Raw genomic sequence first — 24,995 nt, 5'->3', positions numbered from 1 at the left:
AATATTCCCTTCTGGCATAATACAGTGGTTTCAAGCAGCCTTCATGCCATCTACTGTCTCAGAGGTCTGTGAATGGTAAATACACACAAGTCTAGACAGATGTTACACATTACAAGGCACAGGATAAATCATCTTCGCTCTCATCATCAAATCTGTGAGCACAGATTAAAGAAGGAACCCCCATCATGGCAAAATACACCCCTTTTACAACACATAATGGCTGGAACAATTCAATCTTTATCATTTATTATTTTTATTTGGACAACATATATACATATGTACAAAATACCTACTGTCGGAATCCTCTTTTATAATTTCATTTGATTTACAAAAACGGGACAGCAAAATAACTTAGGTCACTAATACTGTACAAAAATAAAACTGATTAAACAGTTGTAAAGATCAGTATCTTACAGTGTTACAGATCATTCATCTGTTGTGAAAGAACATCTCTATCTATCCAGAGTGATGAGTACTGTGCTAAATCTACCTGCAAACTGACAACTAATCAATTTCTGTAATTATGACTACCAAATATAATTCTCAAAAGAAGCATGATGTAGAGCTAGATTGTAAAGCCGGGGCATCATTCCACAGTGGTGAAGGGCTGTCTTCTTTCCTAACCAAGGAGAGGAGTCATTTAACTCTAAAACAATTAAATTTTCCCAGAATATGACAACTACTTACAGTATTAGATAAAACAACTTTTCTTCCTTGTTAAACACCTGCAATAGTCTTTCAAAAAATTCAGTTTGGTTAAAAAAGTAAACAAAAATTACTATCCTGCATTTGGATTTGTAGAAGTTAAATCCATGGTCTTTTTAATATAAAAAGTAATTGAGTCATAGTTTTAGTGTTCAATGAACTCTAGTAGTCCTATTTGAACTGTATCTTGACGTAGTAAATCTAATTAGAATGCTGGTTCCTGTTTTGTGACATTTTAAAACAGGATTTATCACAAAGAATAAAAAGCCTTGAGTTTATACGTTCCTATAACATAGAAGAGAATATCAAATGTGTGTTCTTCAACAACTTGAAAAGGCAAGTAGCAACTTTTTTTGGGATTTAAATTCTGCATTTTTTTTTTAAAACAAGTTGCTGCATTTATATCCATCTAAGTGCTGGACAAAAGCCACATATAGATTTACTCCTGAAATGACAAAGATTGTCTTTCACTGACTATGCCTGGTTTTCCTTCATTTCTTTCTGTGAGGGAAAGATTAGTTTGTCCAAGTCAGTGGTTGCCAGGCAACCCCAAACTTCTCACTCACTAAGAGGCAGCGTGCAGGATCACTAGCAGAACCATTCCATGAGTTCAGTAAGAAATAGGCAGCCTAACCTATTTTGTATGGAAGAACAGATGTCCTTGAAACGGATTTTGGACACAGAAATTAAAATTTGGTTTAAAATAAGCGTTTCAAAAATCTGAAACAGAGGTAGAAAGTGTTTTATTTTTCCTGACATGTTTTCCCGTGAGAAAACACTTTCCTTTTTATCCCAATGGACTGCCCTCAGTCCCTAATGTTAAAAGCAGTTCTCTTTATAGAACTACAATACAATTACAATTACATTGGTTAAACAAGCAAAAAAAAGAAGAAAAAAAAACCACCACTGGGTTAGTCATGGCTGTAGTGTTGGAAGTCGGAGTCAGCTGTGACCCACGCCTGCTGCAGGAGCCCACACTGGTTCTGAACTGGAAAGGAGCATGTGTCAGGTGACATAATGAGTTCACAGAGAGGTGGGCACCCTCACAGCAAATTTGATAGCACAGGTACAAACTAGAGTGCACCATAGCTCCCTGTTTTAAATATCAGATAAAATTGTCAGAAAGTGGGATTTCTGAAGAAAAATAAATGTAAACATTTCCCCCACAATCACTGCTGACTCCCCTACTTGAGGTTTCTTCTTAACTGTGAAAACTCAGTTCGTTTTTTTCTGACCACGTAAAGGCCCAAATTAAGTTTTCGCGTAAATGTCGTATTATGATGTAGTGGTTTAGGCCATTGTAGACACCTGGATACAAGACATATAGTGGTGAGGCTTCTGATGTAAAAGGTACAGTGATGTGTTTTCATTCGTACATATTCCATGTGCCTTCGTTCTCCAAAAGGGGTGATTTGTAGGCTCCTCTGATATCATCGTGGGATTTCCCCTTGGCACTCGCTGCTCACGCGGCTACATTTTTCTTTTCACATTTCAGCTCCCTTTTCCTTTTACATGACTCTTGTACCTATTAGGGGAGTTTTGTAGGAACACAGAAAGGAGACCAACAAACCTTTTCCCCCAAGAAAACAGGTGTTTTCCAGAGCTAGTTACCGCCATGCACCCATTCAAATAAAACCCAACAGACTCAAAGCCCTCTTGTTCTGTGGCATTATGGTACAATAAGATGATGTTAACTAAAAGGATTGGAAAATCTGGAAAAGTTAATAGAGTTAAAATTCTGTTTGTTCTTCTTAACTTAAAAAAAGAAAATACTACCCTCCTTCTCCTTCAGCACCTGCTGTATATATTCTGCCCTCACATCTCTCATCTCTGTCATGATTTCATAGGGAAACCGTGTATACTGTAAAATAAGCAGATTATAACGTGGTTCCAAACAGAATGTTTGCTTCTATCCTTAAAGCATGTATTCAACTTATTCATCCTTTGCATTAGAAAATAAAAGTGCAGCTTATGTTCAAAAAGTACAATTCATACAAAGCAAGGTTTAAAAGTCTGTCCTTAGTGTAACCTTTTAAAGGTTTGTCTCGATTAGTATAAATTCAGACTGCTTACTCATTGACTACAAGTAACGTTTTTGTTTGCAAGTCTTTAGATGACAGATCATGCTGGAGTAGATGTGCTCTTGCTCGCGTAACGACAGCTGTGCTATGGCGATTTTTATCTCCAAAGTTAAAGCGGTTCAGGAGAGTGGTTTTGCTAAGAAACCGAAGCACACTCGTCATTACATTAAAGGGAAAGAAAACAATTCGGAGACAGCAAGCAGAAAGGGCCCAGAATCACTGTGTGGCGCCACAGGTCAACTCACCCAGTCAGACATATGTACACCAGTGTTGAATCCTTAAAATTCTACCCCAGCCTTGGCCGCACCCCTCCCCCCCACCCATCACCTCCCCCCCCCAAAAAAAAAATAAAGGAGAAAAAACAAAGCATCTGCCTTCCCTCCAACCGGCCGCGACGGCTCAGAGTCACCTCCGCAAGGGGACCAAGGGTCGACTCTGATCTTAGGCTACAGTGTGCTTTTTAGAAACAACTTAGGAAGAGGAAAACCAGAATATTGACCAAAATGAGGACAGCGCCTTGCTGGGCCGGCCGCGCACCCCCCGGGGCTGGGCTCCGCGCGTCCGTCTGTCCGCCTGCCGGGAGGGCGTCTGTCCCGGGGCCGCCCCTGCCCGCGGCCGCGCGGCGCCTCACAGAGGGCCGGCCAGCGCCTTTTTGGACCTCTTGATCATGCTGGGGTGGAACTCGGTGTGCCGCCGGGCGTGCTTGGTCAGGTGGTCGCTCCTCATGAAGCGCTTCTCGCACAGCGGGCAGCGGAACTGCTTCTCCCCCGTGTGGGTCCGGTAGTGGCGGGTCAATTCGTCTGAGCGGGAGAACTTTTTAAGGCAGTCTGGCCACGTGCAGGGAAAGGGCCGCTCGCCTAAGGGAGGAACCAAGGCAGGAAACCGTTTAAAGAACACGTCACACAAGTCCCCGAGGCTGGGCAGGGTTAACAGGTTAGGGGTTGACGGTGGGGCGCCCCCCACCCCCAAACCGGGTTGAAGTCCTAACCCCCATGCCCTCAGAATGTGAATGTGTTCCGACGCAGGGTCTCTAAACAGGTAATTAAGGTAAAATGAGTCAGCAGGCTGGGCTATAATGCACTAACTGGTGTCCTTATTAGGAGAGCTTAGCACGCAGTCAGGGAGAGAAAACGCTGGGTGGGAAGCTGCTCGGAGAGACGGGGTCTACAGTCAAGCGGAGACGCCTCAGAAGAAGGCAACTCTGCCAGCATCTTAATCTTGCATTTCTGGCCTCCAGAACGGACGGCCATCATTTTCTGTGTTCAAGCCGCCCCAGCCGCGGTGCTTTGTTACGGCAGCCCCCCGCCCGCAGACTAATACCGCAAGGAGATGGCTGAGAATCACCTCCGAGCACACGAGCTTGGAGCTTGCTGTTTTGTACCCAATGGATCCCCAAGAGCCTTGGGAATTATAGTTTCCGGTTTTATTCTACGCAGTTGCTGGTTTCATGAGCTCTCCCAGGAGCCCAAACACAGCCCTCTGCTAAATGTGGCGTGGTGGGGATGGAAGAGCCTCTGTCTGAGCAAGTCTGGTGACAGGGAGCCCTGTACCTGATGGAAAGCCAGCTAAAAGCCTGCTTGTTCCTCATGGGAAATCTGCCTTCCTGAGAAGGCCATAGTTTAAGTCACATTGTCTTAACACTACAAATAAGTTTGTTCCCCTGCCACATATTAATCCTTTAAATATTTGAAGACATCTATCATGTCTTTCTCTAATTTCTCTTGTGCAGACTAAACAATCCCAATTTCTTCCATATTTCTCACGAAAGAAGAACTAACACGTCTAAAGCAGGAAGCAGGAAGTGCAGGCATAGAGCTAAGGGCTTCACATGCATTATCTCATTGAATTCCCACAGAACACTCTGCAGAGCTGGCCCATTCTATGGATGAGAACCAGAGGCTTAACACTTGACAAGTTTCCACATCCCTTTCTCTGCTGGTTGTTTTCCTTGGATTCACGCTATTATCTCCGTGGCCTACTTAAAATGCAACTAAGCCCCACCCTCTGTGATCAGGCCAGCATCCAGCACCTCCTGAACCCTGACATGTGGGGTCGGGTGTGCGCTTTGTCCGTGTTTGGTGGGGACACAGACATGCAGAAAGGCAGAACGAGCCGTTTCAGATGAGAATCTTGCCTGCTCCTCCTGTGAGTGACTGCTCCCTGCCTGAGCACCTGCCTGCCTGCTTCTCACACCTTTCCAAGCGCAGCCCAAGGCAGCAGCCTTATAGAGTCAGGGCACACAGACTCCTGGTTTACACAGAACTGGCCAGACACTCCCTCAGGAGGTGTGAGGAACGTTTTCTCACATCCGTCCCCACCTTCCTGGAAACCAGGGAGCAACTCCAAAGGCTGGGAGCTGTCCAGCCTGGCACATCTGAGTCATCCAACATGATTCGTTCTTTTCCCTCAGCTTCTCCAAACCTGTGCCAGGGGAGTAGAAATAATGTTAACAAAACAAAGCTGCTGTCACCTTCATGTCCCTCTACACACGACTAAGGTTTTATCTGCTGTTCTCTTAAGCAGAGCAATGATCATCGTGCCCTGTAAAACCTACTTGGAAACCCAGCGTGGGCAAAATCAATCTGTGCAAGTGGATTCACCATACACGGATGTAGGTGTAAATCCTCACCGAGCTCTGGGCTGAAAAACCACAGGCAGTGCAAGTGAGCAGCTAACCAGTGAAGGCTGAGCCCCCGAGGTAGACAAGCCAGCGCTGGGGGTGAACAATGCCAGTGGGATGCTCAGAGTCTCTGGTGCAGCCAAACACAGCCAAGGACAAAGACCAAACAATGAGAGCTTCAAACCGAACCCTCTGAAAATCGGGAAGATGCAGAGTTGAAAACCACCCTTCTGCAACGTCTGTGGAACCAAACAGCATTTATACTCAGTTCAGCAGAACTTTGAGCAAAAAGCCAAATGCAGGTTGTCAACTCAGCAAGGTTGGGCCTCCTGGGGCCAGGACCTCGGGTCTGGCTTCTGCGCTACTTGTGTCCTGAGCCATTAGTAAATGCCTTAGTTGGGTGTGTGCACCGAGTCCGTGCATTCTCCAGGTTGTCACGTGACCAAAGTTTGCTCAGAAGTTCCCGGATCACCGGGGAAGACTTCTGGGCTCTTGCAGAATCAGTCAGCAGCGACGTCATTTCAAATAAGTCTATGGGAGAAATGTTCTTTTAAACGTGTTATGTTACAAAATGTAATGAAGGGTCAGAGCTCATAAGGGGATTAATGGTAAAGACCAAACCAAACCAAACACCAAAGCCCTCTCTCCACGGCTTTATGATTTGGTGGTGAGGAAAGGGATGAAAAGGAAATGCTCAGTGTTTTCTCAATGCTTGTTAGGACAAAAGCTCGCCGGAGGTGGTTTTCTTGGAGGACTGGTAATGTGGTTTGGCTTATTCACTGGCATATGTTTCTTTCAAGTGAGTCATGGGAGGAGGTTAATTTATTGGAATGGATCTGTGTCCACTGTGGGAGAAGTGGATCAGAAGACCCCTCTGCTGTATGCTAGGACTGGAAAAGAAATGAGCCACTTCCTCTGTCTCAGAATGATGGCTTTATGGAAGTGACAGTAGTCACCAGAAAACTGTCATAAAGCCTGAATCAGCTGGATGAACCCAATTCAAATGTCTTCAGGAGCCAGCCACATAACAAAAATGGGTGAAATGCCAGGGATATTAGAGCAAGGTGGTGGTGGCCACTTAAAGGCACTCAAAGTCATCCCTTCATTGAGCATTGTGTCAGCCGAGCAGCGTGAGTGCAGGGGACCTGGGGCCTTCTCGGGGATTTACATTTTGCAAGGATGTGTACGATCACAGCATTGTCATCACGTCACCGTTCTCATGGCTTCTAACCCAGACGCTGCCACTGATCTAGCTAGCATCCTCGTCCCTGAGTGTTTTAGAGAGAGCAGAGCCACCTACAGAGCCCAGAGCAAATCAGAGCGGAAGGCAGCCTTTGTTAGGCTCAAATAGCCTGTATAATCCAAGCTTACAGTTTCCAAGCATTTAAAAAAAGATCTACTTGGAAGTGAGTTGCTCATGTAAAAAGCTTCAGGACCCTTTTGGTTCTTCTGGGATTCTTTGGAAAGTGTTAGGAGCTTTCTGGTCAGTGATCTAAATCAGAAGTTAGCAAACTATAGCCCACAGGCCCAATCTGACCTGGTAAAGTCCATGAGCTAAGAATGGTATAAACAACATTCTCATATTTGGTTTTTACCAAATGGTTGCAAAAAAAATCAAAAGAGGAAGAATATTTTTCTGACAGGAGACATGCTTCTATACAATTTTATTGGAATACAGCCATTCTAACTCATGTATGTATTGTCTATGGCTGCTCTTTCACTACAACAGCAGTGCTGAGTAGTGGCAGTAGATATCACAGGGCCTACAACGCCCGAACTATTTGCCATCTGGTTCTTTACAGAAGATGGATGACCCTGATGTCAGTCTGAAGATCTGAATTTCTACCTAGTGTATACCAGAGTTTGTGAATCCAAACCCAAATCTCTTCAGAAGCCAGACACATAATAAAAATGGGTGAAATGCCAGGTCTATTAACTCAAGGATTGTGGTGGCCACTTATATGTGCTCAAAGTCAGCACCTTATAGAACACTGTGCCAGGCGAGCAGTGTGTGTGTGGTGACCTGGGTCCTTCTTGGGGACTTAAAATTGGCAGCCTTTTGAAATACTCCACCTCTTTAACCCAGTGGGGTTTGCATAAAACCTACTGTGGGATACATTTCAGCATGTTAGTTAATGATAGACACGTTATAAGGTACCCTCTAGAAAATGATAAATATTTTGCACACACCTAAGAAAATACACAATGGGGAAATCGTATGTAGGAAAGGGCAGAATTTAGGGCTGAAGGGGACCAGAGATGATAGGCAGAGGGAAGGAGAGGCCTTAGAGAGGCTGTGACTTGTCCTTCATCCTGCACCAGGGGGAAATCAAGGTAGGCCCTTTCTTTCAGCTCAGTGCTAAGTCCCTAAAAAGAAGGGTTATCCTTCTTCATACCAAATAAATCATATGGCAAAGCAACTACCAAATGAAGAATATTTAAACATATCCTTAGTGTTACTGAGAGCTTTACCATCCTCCCGTGGGGGGAAAAAGAGCAGACGTGTACTAGTGCTTTATTTCTGGCTTCACAGGAAAACACACCCAGAGGCAGTGACACAATAAACTTTGCTTTACTGGAGCAGAGCGGTTAACAGCACAAGTGTCTCGGCATTCTCATTATTTATATGCCTCTCCCCTCCCCTTTCAGCAATAAGCTAAGTACCTCTCACTGACAGACTCAGTTCAGAGTATAAAACAAGCTTGATCAAAATGGCTACTGAGCACAGCACCGAATGTACAAAAAGACTTTTCCTGCAGAGACAGGCCAGCCCTCCAAAAATCTCCTGGGCCTGCAGTGGGTCCAAGAGCAGTGGAGTGAGGCCTGCTGGTTGTGAGCCTGCTTACTTAGCACAAATGTCAGCCCATTGCTTTTAAGAAGGAGCCCCCATTCCACCAGGTGGTAAGTTAACAGTGCCGAGTAAAGCTTATTCTTCTTGGTGAAGTCTTGAAATGAATGGTGGTGAGCTTTCCATAGACAGTGAGAAAGGGCCCAACTGTAGGGATTGCAAACCTGATAAACCCAACCCTGTCCACGCTCCCCTGAGTTCAGACAGGCTGCCACTGAGGTCCTGGCATGGGGTTGGGAGGCCTATGCTCTCAATAGCCCCCTTTCTTCTTCTTCCCTAACCTTTCCTTCCCTTCCACAATTCAGTAGAAGGGCTGAAAGTGCATTAACCTTAATCAAGGCAAGAAAGTTAAAAATACAAAAACTGAAGCTTCCATTGCTTCTAGCAAAAGTCACCCAATCTAGTAAAACAAATCTAAGGGAATCAGACCTCCTTTTCAGAATACAACTCTGAAATACCAATTAAGGATCATAGTGTCTCACAGATGTACAAAATCAAGGCTGCTTCTTGAGGAAAAACAGTTTTTTGATAGTGAAAAAGCAACTAGAATTCTAGAGATAAAAGGATAATTTGATATTAGAAAATCATATTGATATTATTCCCCAGTTTAACAGGCTAATACATGCACACCTAACCACACATACATCTTGCCTTGGTAAATGCAAAATATTATTGGATAAAATTCAACATCCATCCTTAAAAAAAGCTTTTAATAAAATAGAATAGCTCCTTAACAGGATAAAAAAACATAGCTCTGAGCCCTTTCCCAGAAAGGTCAGTAATAAAGATGGTATTCCCACTAAAGTCAAGCTCAAGGCATGAATGGACACCTGCCCGCATCATTACAGCTATTTACTGTTGTTCAGGAAATGCTAGTGAGTGCAATTAGATACAAAAAAAAAAGAAGTAAATCATGGGAAGTAGGGTGTGAAATAAGAATTATTTGCAGTTGATAACAACTTTCTATTTAGAGAGTCTAAGGTAAATAACTGAGAAATTAATATAAATTAAAAATGCCTTCATAGGAGTACGTATACAAAAGGGCAATGGTTTTCTTATATGGTAACCGTGGCCAGTTAGAAGCCCAACAATGAAAGTTCAGGACCTGCATGAAGAAAGTCATGAAACACTGATATAAAAGAAGATGAACAAATGGAGTATTTCCCATGTTCTTGGGTGGTAAGAATGGTGTGAACATGGCAATTCTATACAAATTCATCTTTGAAATTAACACACACCACAGAAATTCCTTTTTCTTGAATTTGACAAAATTATTCTAAAGTTCACTTGGAAGAATAAACATGCTCAACTTGCAAAGAAAATTTTGCAACAGAACCATAATAAGTGAGCACTTGCAATACCCATTATTAAAATGTATGATTAAAGCTACAATAATTAAGGTAGTGTGATATCAGCACTGGAAAGACAACTCAGTGGAGGAGAGTCAAGTCTGAGAATAAATCCAAGACACTATGGAGATGGGGGTGTTTCAGATCGGGGAAGAAAGGGATGTTTAATTAAATGGCATACACATCTGGTTAAAAAAAATCTGGATCTCTATACCTTTCACTTAAATAAATTCCAAGTGGGCTATATACCTAAATGTAAAAAATAAAACCCTAAAGGTAAAGGAAAATATAGGTGAATATTTTTAGACTCCTGGAATGGGGAGAGACTTTCTAAATATGAAACCAAAGGCAGACTCCTATTTGAAGGACAGGTTTGAAATAGATAAAAATGTGAAAGTACTGCATGGCAAAAATAATATGTAGGCAAAACACCCAAAGAACCAAAACAGTGAACTAATAAAGGAAATTGCAATATATGACAAGAGGTTAAAATCTATAATATAAAAAGGACACTTGCAAATCACAATGAATAGCCCAATTTAATAAAGTTGGGCACAGATACAAGTAAATAAATTATAAAATAAGATATACTAATGGCCAGTAAAATGTATGAAAATATATTCAACCTTACAAGTAATGAAAACATGCCATTAAGACAACAACAAAATATAGATCAGGCTGGTGAACATGTTAAACAGTATGTTCACATACCTGTCATTGGAGGAGGCATGAGGAAATAGACCCTCTAATGTATAGATGGGACTTATAATTGATCCAGGGCCATCTGTCAATATATCAGTCTAGGAATTATTTTTGGTAATAGATAGGGACACAAAACTATATGGAGATACCAGCATTGCTTATAAGAGCTAATACTTGGTAATAACTTAAATGTCTAACAATAAAGCACTGGTCTAATACATTAGAGTGCATCTATACAGTGGAATAATACATACCCATTTAAAAGGCAGACTGTTACACAATAAAATGGAAAGATGTTAGCAACACACTGCTAGGTGAAGAGAGAACAGTGTGTGATCTGCCCTGTATATGTGTGAATACATATGGAGAGAAAAAACCCTGGAAGGACATGTTCCAAATACAAACAGTAGTGATCTACAGGTGAGGGAATGAAGAGTGACTTCTTCTTTCTGTAATTTCCCCCATATTTTCTGATATTTTTCAAACAGAAAATACAAATTTATAATGAGAAAGAGCCAAAAAAAAAAAAACTCCTACATTAAACAAAAGAAATAATGATGCCTCTGAGTATAAGTTTTTCCATGAATGGGTTGATCAAGAATATGTTCCCTGCGGGGAGGAGTTGGGGATGGGGTTTACCTTCTATTGAGAAATGATTGGACCACTCCAGTGTCCAAGACCAAAGAAAGAAGAATTATTGTTTCCTTCTCAAGAAAATGTTAGAAAGTGAGAAAGAAACTCTTGGAACATACAACATCTGTTTCCTCACTCCTTTACATCTTCTCCATTTGTGAAAGGAAAACGGCCCCTATAGGAACAGATAGGAATCTCCCCTCACCAGCAGAGGTACACAGGCAGGAGCAGCAGAGCTGCCCCTCCAAAGGGTGTGCTGATCGGGAACGGGGGGAGTGAGACCATGGAGAGGGTACAAGGCCGAGTCCACACAGCCTTCCTCACAGTGAGGCTGTGGGGCACATGTCCACTCAGACCTGCCCTGACCCCGGGCCTTGCTGTCCATTATCATCCGTTCTTGCAATGTTGAAGCTACAAAATGTGAGCCTTTGCTTCATGGTTTTTCATTTTCATTACCCTCAAGAGCAGAAGCTCCCATGCAGTTGGGTAGAGGAGGTGCACAGGCCATCTCTGGTTACAGACAGCTCTACATCTCCCCACATAAATTATTCCAATTAATATCGGACTAAAAAAATGAAGAAACCAAATGCTTCCCATCTGCCAACCTACCTACGTTCAAGTGTGGATGTTCTGAAAAAATAAAAATCATTGATGGGCTTTGGAAGAATAAAACTGCCTGAATGCTATCCCATAGTCTAGGCCTCTCTCTCTGAATCCTTTTTGTGATTTGGTTTCCTTTTATATTTTAGTTGTTAATACAACAGAGTCACTCTGGCCCCTGTGTTTATCTGTGGAAAGCAGCTTGTCCCACACCTTCAGTTCTGAACTGGGAAGTGGGTGTGTGTCTGTAGCATCAGTCACACGGCCCTTCATCCGTGGAGCATGCTGGTGTCCATGATGTCTGAACATTGCTTGCACATCCCCATCTTCAGCTGATCTGTGAGACGGTGCTTGTGCCGGGACCTCAGAAGTAAAGGAGGTGGACAACGATGCTTGGCTGTTTAGGCTCTCAACCCAGCAAGAGAACATGTCTTGATGGCTCAGAATGGCCCGCTTCTCAGCAACTCTGAATCAGCAGAGGTGCAATGACCTCCCTACGGCCACACAGCTAGGTCCAGGCTCAGATTAGCTGATTCCCATGCCACATTCTTCCTGCCACCCCAGACTATGCTGCTTCTGCCCTGTTATTTGTGGGAAAGACAAATAATAAACCTACGAGGCACTGAACATGGAACAAGATAATAAAGGTCTGATGGCAAAGCTACCCCAAGAACAGATTCTTTGAGTCTCTGCACTTTGGGTCATGGTCATGATCACCCAGCTTGGGCCTGTCATGGTTCAGATCAACCTGACACAGAGAGCAGAACACCTGCCCTTGAACTAGAACTGGTTTTCAAATTCCCTCAGTCTTGGTTTGAGCACAAATCAAGACCCACTGTGAAAGAAGAGCAAAGGTCCTGACTGTGTGAATGGAGCCTTTTACGAGTGGTTTTCTAATTTTACTCACAGCTCCTTCTTTTCAGATGCACTGCCTCAGACATGGACAGTTTCAAACAGGTAAATACTGCTGAGCTTTAAGTTTCAAAATAGAGTTTCAAATATGTAAAGCAGACCTCAAAATCCTTAAGCTAAACTTTCTTGATTTGCCATAGTTTTCTACCAAGATCCGAGCTATATATAGAGAGAGACAGGAGAGGCTGGGTTTGGAAAATAGATGTCAGGGTCTCTAAGAAGTGCCCAATGGTCTGTTCTCTCCTTTTACAGTCAGGCCACAGGCTTGGCCAGTCCCAGAGGAGCAGCCACTGTGCATGCCAAGAGCCTGTATGTGTCCCTCTGGGGCAGCCCCACACATGCCAGGGCACCTGAGCAGCTGGACAGATGCTTGCAGAGAAGGGTCTCAGTGCATGACTCACAGTTTTCCACTGCCCCAAACATAAAGGGGAAAGAGCCCAAGGCCACACAGCTAGGGGAATGCCACAGGAGGACTGAAGTCACAGAGTACAAGGGCCCAAAGCCTGGAGCTACTGTGCAGAGGCCCTCTTCAGCAGAGGATGTGGAGCACCAAGCTGGTGCATGACACTTTGGGGGAGATTACCAAGGTCAAAGGATGGCAAGCAATGTGGACCGCCTTCCCATGATACCAAAATAAGAGATGAGCAAATAACAGATCACTCCCAGGAGAAAGAAAGGTAAAGGGAGAGAGGGGACTTGGAGTTTGCAAACATTTACCCAAAGGAGAATACAATCTAATACAGAAGTGACTTTGAGACCCTGAATTGCCAACAGAAAAGTTTTTCCACAACAGCAGAGATGGGGGTGGAGGGGTCGGGAGAAGCGGGGCTTGAGAACTCAGTTCTGGTACGGACAGTCACCTCTTTGCACATCCAGGTTTGTGACTGGGAAATTGGTCCCAGTGCACACAGTTGCTTTACGAGGGCTACTGAGACTTGTGGCATCCTTAGCAACACATGGATAACCACTCTATTTGGGTACTCAGGTAAAATTATATGTAGCATCTCCAGCTTGCAGTCTGGGGGCAACTGCCATCCAGAATGTTGAAGCCCATAGCTCAGAAAAGACAATGGGCCAAAATGGAAAAGGCAGGAGGCAGGACTGTTGTGGTTAGTAAATGCCTCAGCGAGCTGCCAGCCAGGTGCAGCCCTCGGGATGATTCAGGGTGGCTAGCGATGCTACTCCAACACATCCTCCCAGCTTTTTCTCTTGGGTTCAACCCCTGTCTGCTGCCTTCACCAGAGTAAGGCTGTGAAGACCACAGACCCTACTCACACATGCCATGTGGGCCACCATCAAATCGTTTTTTCAAGCTTTAAGAGTGAGCCACTAATTCACATTTGCCTGGTGTTTGCCACCAAAGCCAGTGTTGAAAGGCAGGGCTGAGCTGTCCAACCTTTATCCAAGAGCTCCCACCTGGCTCCCCCAGCCCTCTTCCTGGGCAGTGCTCCAGAATTTGGGAGCAAGCAGGACATTGAGAAGAAGTGACTCAGTTAGAGAGGCATGGCCCGTTTCTTTCATGCTGGGAACCCCTGCCTTGCTGGGATATGGCTCACCCGACAAGCGTTCTGTGGCTGGCCATGGGTATGATTTGCAGCATGAAAGGTGGAAAGCCAGCTGTTTGGTTGTAGTTCTGCTTATTTTCACAAGAATGGCAACGGTACAAAACTACCTTAGAATTATGGCAGCATAGGGAGTTAAGTCATTTTTATGTGTTTTGTAAGTTATTTTGAAGATCTAATTTCTGCTTTGTATGATTTATTATAATGTTTTTGCTGGGCATTGTACCACAGTGAATAGACTTCTGAATCCTAAAGGGAATTGCCATATAAACAACTCATCTTTGCAAAGATGAGGCCTTTATCAACTAGCACAGGGGGTGACAAACATTCATGTAAACACAGTCCACTTCTCTGGCATTAAAATGGACAGATGACTGGAATAAAGACTAAGTAATGGCACTGCTGATCTACTGAGGCTCTGGACACTGGCTGCTAGTATTCCTATGGGATGAGCCTGAGCCCAGGAAATACATGTTGAAATAATCTATGCTCTACAAAGACCATTTATTATATGTGCACTGTTGACCTATCTTTTAGGTTGAACTCCAGAGACAGTTCAGAGCCCTTTCTCAACAGAGAGAAAATTATAGAAAGAAAAAAAAACTGTTATCGTATGAATCTGTCTCTCATTTTGTCAAACTCTGCTCTTTCAAACATCCTGTTTATAGTTCTACATGGGCAGATAGAGTGAAGACCTGTTGGTTTTGCCTGTCTGGCAGCCATTGCCTCTTCTGGGTAATAAATGGCAAACCTTAAATTTCCTTTTAGAAATCACCCCTTCCCCACTCTAAGTCCAGTTAATTATAGAGGGATGACCCCACACCCCCAGACCCAAAGGTTGGATATGACCCAGTGCTTGAGTTCAGGGGCAGGCATAAAATTCTGAGTTATGAAGTCTGGGATGTTAGCTGGAATCGTTAGCAAGGGGAACTGCCTTCCCACAATGGCAGGATGGGAGTCTGGCCCTGCTGTCAGCTATCTTCCCACCACTCAGAGAGAGTCTGCACCCAAACCAAGCCCAGGGGCAGCAGAGCTGAGCAGGGGGAGAGGCAGACACTGAGTACCTATAGCCAGATATAACTGAAACTAGAGCTACCCCAGATGTCTCATTAATTTGAACCAATAAAATTGTTTTTTTTTATGAAGCCAGGACTTTTTTATGAAGTTTGGATTCTGTTACGTACAACCACTAGTCTTCATTAACATAGCTGTGGACCCATAACTGGGTCTTCCTCAATGGGAAGGAACAAGTTCTGGATAACTATTGGAAAATACAGGATAGGTTTGGTCAGAGTTCAAGATTTCTGGGGCTATTCCTAACCAAGGTTCATGAAACCAACCACAAACTAGAGTTAGAACGCAAGACCAGAGAACCAAAGACAGGTGGCTTTGGAGCCAAATCCAGAGAGCCGTGCAAAACCAGCAGAAACCCAAGGGGTCCAGGTCAGCAACCATTCATGCGCAAGTGCAAGCACAGAGAAACACACTAGGAAAATTCCAGAGTAACCTTGGACCAAGATACCTCACTCCAGGTCTAATTCTCCCTAAAGAATGAGAACAGTAGTTTCCTATTGCCTAGGACTTCATTGAGTTTAAATGTGACGATGTATGTAAACGATTCAGTTTGAAACTTCGCATGTAATAAATGCTGGATGTTATCATTATTACTATTACTATTATTATTACTAATATTAATTTACTATTACTACTGTTATCATTATCTTCATAGTATTAATATTATTACTACTAGTATTCATAATTTATTGTTATTACTATTATTCACAACATTCACAGTGCCAGCTATCAACATCTATTCCCGTTCTTTCTATGTAACAATCACTCAATAAATATTATTTAAACTACCTAGCTGCTGCTGGGTTAACCTGGCATTGTAAACAAAAATTCTAGGGCTCCTGGGCAACATCTGAAAATTACTTATTATTAATTATAATAGTATGTGGGGCATTGTCTTAAATGCTGTAAATATCTCATCTGAATTCAGTCTTATAACAACTCCAAGTGTATCATTGCTGAACTCCATTTTATAGATGGGAAAATTGATGTTGAGCAAGGTCTCGTTATTATAGAGTGGCAGAGGCAGGACGCAAACACAGGCGTGAGGGACCTGGAGCCCATGCTCGAACTGCTCTGCCTACTGCCTTTTCACTGGAGGGAAAGGCCGCTCCTGGAGAACTCAGGCATCCAAATTCCTTAGAGTGGGCTGGTCTTATCACATCTCTCCATCTGTTTCTCTCTCATCAGAACTGGCTCCCTGGGAGGGCAGATGGTGAAACCTTTTTTCCCCCTCTAACTCTGAACAAAGATCATCTGTAAGATTCCTCCTGGTTCTGAAATGCCCATTATTCTCAAGCAGCATTTTTGTGCATTTGTCCATTGCCTGCCCCACTGGTTCCCACTTCGGCTCAGTCAGGTCCTGCAGGAGGTCCTCACTTCCAAAACGACCAAGACGAGCATTGGAAAAAATGTACAAACTTTGTGTAATACAAAATACTGCTGCCTGCATTTCAAATCCTCGGTCATTAATTTTCTACGGCTTAGGCGCCCATTTCTTTAATTTTAATCTATTTAAATAATGTCCTCACTTTAAAAAAAGCATCAATCAGAGGTGAATTCTATTCTCAATATTCTCAATTTCATTAAAAAAGGAAGGCCCACTGGCCCTCGACTTATGTAGTGAGCTAACTGGTTCTTGCAGCTCTAGAAACTTTAGATTTCAGATCCAGATTTCATTTCTCATCCCAGTATTCCAAAGGCTAACAAACTCCCAATAAACTGAGATTACCAGGGAAGCCTGTTGGTGCACCATCATAAACCTGGGCTTTAGGCACAAATGGAAATGAACAGGCCTTGGAATATCCCTGGCATAAAAAATGGATGCCTCTCACTCCCTTAGTGGGGGAAGGAATTCTCTATGAATAATAATGTTAGTCCTATTATTTGCTGAGGGGACTGCTTGAGGCTGGGATAAGACAAATGTTTACTCTTGGCCTTTAATGCACCAAAAAGGTATTTAAGTTTCAGGAGGGCTCCAGGAAGGGCAGAGGAGGAAGTCTTACAGGCTGGGCTGTAGACTGTTTCAGAGCGCTGCTCCCACCACAATAAAAGGGCAGAGGTCCCCAGGGCTGACTCCACCTCTGTCCTTCCACTCAGTTAATTTGGTTAATGCCAAGCAGCTCTTTAGACCAAGGCAGAAAAATGTTAACCACAGACTGAAGTCCTCAGGAGAACCCTGGGGGGAAAAGAACTCAAATCTTCAAATCTTGCCGACTTCACAATAAGGAATATCTCTACAGGATGGCTGCCCTTTAGCATGTCAACGTAAAGGCCCTTCGGAGTACCTGGTGCCCTCACTGTGCTGTGGAGGAAAAGAAGGCTCCGGAGATCCCATGCTATGCCTAAAGTCACATGCTCATCCAGGCAGCCTGCCAGCCTGTGAACGCTTCCAAACTCTCCAAGCCCCCCAAAATGCTAAATCAGAACAATCCCAGTATCTGTGAGCATGGGCATATGCTCTTTTACAAAGTGATGGATGTGATGACCTCTCAAGGTCACTTCCAACTTCCAAATTCTATTCTTTTGAGAGTAACAACTGCTGTCCCCAAGTGCTCTGAGTTAGGTTTAGGCCTGTGACTAACTCCTCAACAAAAAGTGGGGTGGAGCTAAAGACAGGCTTGCTCAAAGACCACTGCAGAGGATCCCATTTCTTTCCCTTTTTAACCATCTCTGGGTTTTTTTCCTTCCCTTTGCCCCTCCTTTCTGCGTGTGTTGCATAGAAACAGAAAGTGCCTTTGTACCAATTACTAGGCACTAATTCACGTTCTTCAGTGGGCGCTGGGCTTGCTGGAGAAACATTAGGAAAAGGTGGGAGGGTCGGATGTGGGGGAGGCTTCTAGCAGCCAGGCCGGGAATGCTGTGAGATTTTTTTCCAAGCCTGAGAACAGCCAAGGGGAGGAAAGAAAAACCCAGAAAAAGAGGAAGTCAAGACTAACCAAAATGACAGAGCTTTTTATTTTAAAATCAAGAATGATAATTATCATAAGGCATTCAGAAATCAAATTGGTGGGCTAGAAAGCTGACTCTAACCAGAGCTCCTGGTTTTAGGGGCTCCTGAAAGAGTGAATACCGGGAAGCCATCCGCCCACTTTACTTTTCAATGAACTTATTAAGGAAGACCATTGTCAGCCACTTTCCCAATATGTCATATGCTGTTTCTCCCTGGGAAGTTCAGTCTGGGAATTTCCCACAGACACACAGAATGACTAGTTCTTGGGATAAGCGTCAACAATTGAGACAGGAATGCACATCTGACCTTTGTGTTCAGAGTCTAAGAATTCATTGCCCTCAGGTTATATCTTTGTGTCTGGAGGTAATGGGGTACCCCTTCCAAAGGGCCCCCTCTTTGCCCTGGCACCTCCTGCCCCACTTGTACTCTCCCCTCTCCTCTCACTGCTCACAGATTTGAGAGGAAAGTGAAGGGAAACAATGTTTTTACTCTGTAATTCTACTCTAACTTGTACTTACTGATGTAAAACAGTAATCCTGCCAGAAACAAGCTTTTCAAAGGCAGCTCCACTTCATCTTTGCCAGGGCAGTAAGACGGAGGAGGGTGCAGGACAAGGAGGAAGTGAGGAGGAAGGGCAGATGGTCCTTTCAAAGAGCCACTGGGTCCCCAACAGGCCTCAGTCCCCGGGGAGAGAGCCCAGCAGTGGGCAGGGGCTGGAGCAGTGGTCTGGGCCATCTTTCCTTGGAATCAAGGGAGTTTTAGCTAAGACCCAAAGGCCAACCCCATAAGACATCCTTGCAAATCCTTAGAAACCCATCAACCTCTACAGCTAGAAACCATTTGCAGTCCTTTACCCTCTTCTCTGATGTAGATTGTTCTATTTTTCCAACAGGACACATGAGACTGTGTCTAGAGTGGAACAGGAAAATGATAAAAATCTGATCTTTGGCAGGTGCAAAAAACTAGCTATTACAGTGGTTTGTGGTCTTCTCAAGACAACTCTACAGTGTGTCTGTGGTACTAAAATGTTGTGGAGGGGGCACAACTGTTGGGGGGAAAGTCTTAAGTCTCCTTAGGGGAGGTAAACTGGAAAAAAAAAAAAAGAAAAACAATTAACTGTGCAAGCCCTACTCAGGCTTGGTAAATAGATCTTGGATGAAGCATGTCAGGTTATGAAATAACATTCTGCATCACTTTGGGGAGCCCTCCAGAAAGACTGGGGCCCAGGGAACGTCTCCTAAAGGACCAGGGTCACAGGGCCTCCCTTCTACTCAGGAAGAGAAGAGAAGGTGGTGAAGACTGAGTGGGGGCTGAGCTGAGGTCCCTCATCTGGGGCCTGGAGCCCAAGCAAGACCATACCCTGTCCCTGAACCCCTGCCTTTCAGGTCATGGAAGTGGGTGATTCTCACACCTCTGACAGCACCACACTCTCCTGAGCCAAACTCTCTTCAAAGCTTCTTTGCAGTAATTAAGGGAAAAGAGCACAAGAGCACAGAGGAGACCTGGCACCTGCACAAGCAAAACTGTAAAAGTTTGTCTCAGAAAAGAACATCCTGCCTGAGTTCATGCTGGCCAGTGATGGGCATTCCTAGAGAGGCCAGGAAATCTACTTCCCGTTTTGAAGGATAACTTCCACAGTGGGCGCTACCCAGGTCCCTTCTGCCAGACAGTCTAAGTATCCCAGGGAAATGTTAAAACAGGATAAGGAGGCACAGAAGCAGCCACTCAGGGGAGGGGGTCGCAGCTCTTGTTGCTCCTTGTTTTACATGGACTTCCTTCTCTTCTATTTTTAAAAAGGAGTTGTTTTCAAATTTTTGGTATTGTGATGATTGGGATTTAGGGCTTTCTGATTTTCAGAATCCTGTAATCAGTGTCCTCAAGCTCAACCCATTGTCACTACTTGGGGACAGCTAACTTTAGTCCCTTCAAAAAGAGAGTAAAATTGCACCTGGCATGGAAATAAGGCCTAAGGTTTTTCTCATTAGGATATCAACCTGACATGAGTCAACTACATCAGCTCTCCTGGAATTTGGATGTAGTTGTTTCCTTCCCCAAGATATGCCGTCCCACCCCCATAATACTCAGTGTCTCAGTGTATGTACTGTGGAGGGGCTGAGGGTGTGTGTGTGGGGGGGAGAGGCTCTGGGAGTGAGTGGGGGTTTGTGGAGGCTGGTTTGGAGTGTGTGCTCAGAGGTCTCAGGAGCATGTGGGTGGGGGTCGTGGGCATGTGCGAGGATAAACTTAAAGTTAATTGCATTTCAAATAATATGCTCCATATGTTTTCAGCGGAAGTACTCCAATGGGTCTATTTGTTAACATGAAACATTACAATACATGCACTCTAGTGTCCAAAAAAGTCTAGAAATGGAATAGTGTATTTGTGGTACATTTTTTCAGATTAACCTTGGACCTATGTCTTTAAACTTTAGAAGCACATCAACTGAGAAGATATCTGATCTAGAGTCTGAAGAAAAACCAAACTGAACATAATAGCACTAGAAAATACACACTACTACTTAAAAATAAGTTTATCCTGTTTCCTGATTTTTGAGGAACCCTGCTATTACACACAAACTGTAAGATCCAGCATTTCTTGAGGGCCTATTATGTGTGGAATCCAAGTAGGTGCTTTATATATGTTATCTTTGTGCAGAACCTGTGAGTTCAGTGATAGTAGCCTATTTTGTGGATTAAGAAACTGAGGCTCAAAAAAGAGGCTGCAAACATAAATGCCAACAGAGATGATGTAAATGATTAAAATATGGGGCACAGCTCCATGTAAAGAAAATAGCACCAGTTCAAGCCAATCACTGCTAAGCAGAAATTCAGGCCCAGTATTGCTAGATCAATCAATTTTTCCAGAGAAGCCTGAAATCTGATTTGTGCCAAAATCCTCTGATTGTCAGATGTTGGTAACTAATTACATTTTTATTAACCATTTGCTGGTTGAGCCAAACAAATCTGCAAGACAAATTCAGTAGCAGGCCTCTAGCTGCAAACTCTGAATTCAAGTCACTTGCTTAAGACCCCATATGGGAAAATAGTAGAACAAATCAGAACCCAGCTCAGTCTACCTCAAATGCATACTTTTTCTTCTAAGACACCATATAGAAATAGCTGCACTGAATGAAATGCAATTTTGTTTAAACGACGCAACTTCAAAAGCCACTGGTTCTATCGAAGTGGCAGCTGTATGAGGATCTAAGAGGAGGTGAGCAAGGAGCAGGAGAGATTCCTGTTAGGCCACATTGAGCAGGGGGGTGTGGCTGGAATTCTGCCTCTTAAAAATCTTCATAGAATGCACACATTCCAACTGTTATCTCTTGTCCACCTGTAATCACTGTATCACTAGTTTCAAAAGACTGACTGTAGCATTTAAAATGGTATTAACATTTCACTTGGTTTTCCACTCTTAGCAGTGCAAAAGGTTCTCCTAGAAAAGCTGAGCAGACTTGCCTTATGGAGAATTAAAGAGCATCACGCATGCACGCACACATAAGCAGCCATTTCTATAAATGCCTGAGAAAATCACTCAGCTGAATGGTCCAGAACACTGAGAACCTTTTTTCTGAGTCAGCCATACTCAGGTTGCTCACATAGAAGCACTGCAGGCCTCCCCAACTGCACAGACTGGGCAGCTCCCTGAAGGAGAAAGTGCCTTTGCTCAAGGTGGCAGTGGGTGTCCCTGTGAGCAACTGAACTCCGGGAACATGGCTGACGCAGCCAGGCCCGCCCAACAGCTGTGGGTGAGTAACACCCTCGGGTTAATATTCCCCTACTTTACCCCCCCACCAGCCACGCTAAAGGTCACATCCCCAATTCAGACACCATCTTTCAACAACCTTACAGATACAAACTTTACAATGTGCTCTTTTATGGCAACCTAGAGGATAACCCCAAACAGAGCCTGATTTTGCATTGAGTCTGGAGGAAATTCGGTTTTACTCCTGTGCCAGCAGCCACCTCCACAAGAAGCACTTTCCAAAGGAAATAAAATAAGAGATGCAGTTACGTGGTCTGTCTTTAAAAAAGCAAAACGAAATGAAGCCAACCAATTATTTTAGAACCACAGGCCCAGGGCCTCATCTGAAACCTACAAACCATTACACCAAAAAATGACAATGCTTTTCCAAGTTACCCCAGCAACCACCTCTTAAACCTGGCATCCTAGGACTTCAGATGAAAAAGGAGTTCCATGAGGACCAAGACCTGTACTTATCAGAATAGTAGTCTTAAAAAAAAAAAATCTTACAGAAGGTGGTGAGACAGCATGGCCAAGAGTGAATGCTTTCCAACTTTTTCTGAGTGTGTTAAACAGAACCAACAACTGGCTGACCAAGGTCCCTGGAAGTCTCCAAAGCCCATTTTCTACTGCCGATGGCTTCCTAGCCACATTCATTTGGCCAGCCCTGCCTTTCTTTGGCTCTCCCTGGGAAGACGCTCTTCCAGGAGGCCTCCAAAATGTCTGGAGGTTCATTACCCAGCCTTGACCTCAGGCAAGGACCACACCTCCTCTCTCACTGATCTGTTCAGAGTGGAGTAGGGGGACCAAGTCACATTGGGGGTGGGGTGGGGGGTGGAACAGCTCTGAAATCTCATTAAAAAGGCTAACTAGCCGTGAAGTGAACCCACCAGCCAGCCCTTGATCAAACTTCTCTGCTGCCTGAAGCAGTGTTATTTTAAACCTCTCTGAGGACTCTTCGCCAAATTTAAAACCACCTTGGCAAGCCCTGAAAAGTAGCAAGCATACAGCTAAACGAGTCCTTAGTCATTCCTAAAAGGTTCCATGTAAAGTGTGCCGCTTCTCCGCAGATTTTGGCCACCTCGCTGCAAGACCACCAGAGAATCATATAGAAGATACGCCATTTGATACCCTCCTCCACCCAGGACCAGCCCAGGTTGGGTGGCCCCCACCGTCGCGGGGTGCGGGAGCCCCGGGGGCGGGGCAAGACAGGGGAGGGACGGCACCACTCCCCCGGCAGCCACGCGGGGGCCGACCCTCAGCCCTCACTCTGCCCGCCAGTTGAATGCTCCCCGTTGCTTCTAGAGGCTGGGGATACTAAGGAGAGAGTAAGATTTCCGTCTGAACACGGTGCAATTATTTAAAGAGTTAAACAGCATTTATCCAAAATGTTTGAACCATTCAGGCCAAGTATGGTGTCCTCAACGCCCAGGAACGCTGCCCGACCAAAGGTTAACTAACCCCAGACCTCTGTAGGAGAGGGAGACGCCGCTAACCTGTATGCACTCTGTAATGGGCTTTGAGATGGGAGGATTTTCCATAGACTTTCCCACAGCCACTGTAGGGGCACTTGTGCCTCTTTTCAGAGGCGTGTTTCCCCTTCGCAGCCACTCCAGGGTGGAGGAGGGAGAGCGGGCTGGGCGCACTGCCAGGATCCTGTCTCTCCTCCGGGCTGTGCGAAGGACTCGACCCAGATTCGGTGGTCACGTCGCTGTCGGATCCCATATCCTCATCTGGACTCTCCAGACTGTCGCTGCACACCGAGGGGGTCTGGATGGGTCGGTACTTGTTCAGGTCCAACAAGCTCTTGGCGATGGTGACCAGCGTGCAGTAATCCTTCCAGGTGTCCCCCGGGTCACCGTGCTCCTTGGTCACCTCACGCTCAGGTAGTCGCAGCCGATCGGCGTCCGGAGCGCCTCCATGCTCCGGCACCGCAGCGCGGTTCGAAATGGAAACCAGACACTGGGCGGCCACGAAGTCCATGTAGGCGGCCGCGGACATGGTGCCGGCGACAGCAGTCCCGGCGGCGCGGCCAAACTTGGCGGTGGTTGCGGAGGTTCGGCTCGCCCTGCCTTGGCCTCGGACAACGATCGCGGAGCCGCGCGGCAGCCAAGGGGGCGGGGGCGCGGGGCGCTTGCGACTCGCGGGAGCACCGAGGCGACCTCAGCCCCTCATCTTTACGTAACCGGCAGCGCCTCCGCACGCAGCATCCACGGCCCAGGGCTCCGCCAGGCTGCCGCCGCTCTCCGCCGCCCGTGCCCCGCGCCGGGCGCAATCCCCCCGACGGGCGCGCCGGCCGCTCCAAGCCCGCTCCCTTGGATAGGTGCCACACGTGGCTGTCGCAAGTTTATTCGACTGAAAACGCCCCCGAGGCGCTGGGAGAGGAAACTGCAGGGGAGGTACACGCCCCCGGCCGCCTCTCAGTCTAGCCAAAGCCCCAGGACGTTCACCCGACCACCGCGACGCGGGTGGCAAGGGCCGGACCAAGCGCCAGGTCTAAGCGGCACTTTTCCCCCAGTCCGTAGACGGCTTCTGAGCCCCAGCTCTTGCCGGTCCGCACCGTTCCGGCATTCTCTTGCTCAGTAACAATTTCGCAGAATCCCATCACGTCACAATCCAAACCCCCTCCAATTGGCCAGTGGGGAGGGTGATTCAACTCTGTTTACTTTCTCCCCCTGCCAGTCAGAACGGCCTTTCGGGGGAGAGGTGCGTCTAGAACTGAAGCGTGCGGCCAATCCGACTGTTCCGTTTCGGTGCCTCGTGCTTCCCCTCTAGCCTCGAATGCTGACATTTAAAAGGGTAACAGCCGGGAGGCTGGAAAGGAGCAGCCGCTCATTCTCGGGCGTGCCTCTCGGTCCGGTAGCCGGTCCAGCCCTCCTGGCTCACGTTCCAGCTCGCGGAGCTGTGGGACACACCTTCCCTTGTCGGTTGAGCTTGTTCTTATGACAAAAGAGAACTTCACGTTCGGTTTTCCAGCTCGCAAACAGTTAAGTGACTTCCTGCAAACGCTACAGTCCCAGCAACCAGCCTTCCAATCAAAAGTAAGTTGGTTGATGTCACTGACATTGGCTCAACCAATCAGGAGGGCGTTCCAAATGCAAGCGCTCAACACTTGTAAATGAGGAGAGCAATAGTGAAACTGGACACATCCTTGTATTTTGTGTTGCTGGTAGTAAAATTGAGATACGTATGAGAGGGCAGGGGTGATGAATAAATG

General features: G+C 45.3%; 1 protein-coding gene across 1 annotated transcript; it reads right to left on the bottom strand.

Moving 5' to 3' along the window:
- Window positions 1–234: 234 nt before the first annotated feature.
- Window positions 235–24,995, bottom strand: KLF9 (KLF transcription factor 9). The gene is made up of 2 exons (XM_036893406.2): window positions 23,275–24,995; window positions 235–3,643 (listed from the first exon to the last, which is right to left on the bottom strand). Exons 1-2 carry the CDS (start codon window positions 23,777–23,779, stop codon window positions 3,414–3,416), a joined length of 735 nt encoding a protein of 244 aa, XP_036749301.1. The 5' UTR covers window positions 23,780–24,995; the 3' UTR covers window positions 235–3,413.

The sequence above is a fragment of the Manis pentadactyla genome, chromosome 3 (assembly GCF_030020395.1).
Source record: "Manis pentadactyla isolate mManPen7 chromosome 3, mManPen7.hap1, whole genome shotgun sequence".
Lineage (NCBI taxonomy): Eukaryota > Metazoa > Chordata > Mammalia > Pholidota > Manidae > Manis > Manis pentadactyla.
Note: the sequence above shows the minus strand (reverse complement) of the source record. Positions and strands in the feature narration are given on the sequence as shown.

Excerpts from the sequence above, each read along its gene's own strand:
- KLF9 (XM_036893406.2), bottom strand. The coding sequence starts at position 23,779 with ATGTCCGCGGCCGCCTACATGGACTTCGTGGCCGCCCAGTGTCTGGTT. Across the intron at positions 3,644-23,274 it reads CCATTACAGAGTGCATACAG|GCGAGCGGCCCTTTCCCTGC; the intron begins GTTAGCGGCGTC and ends TTCCTCCCTTAG.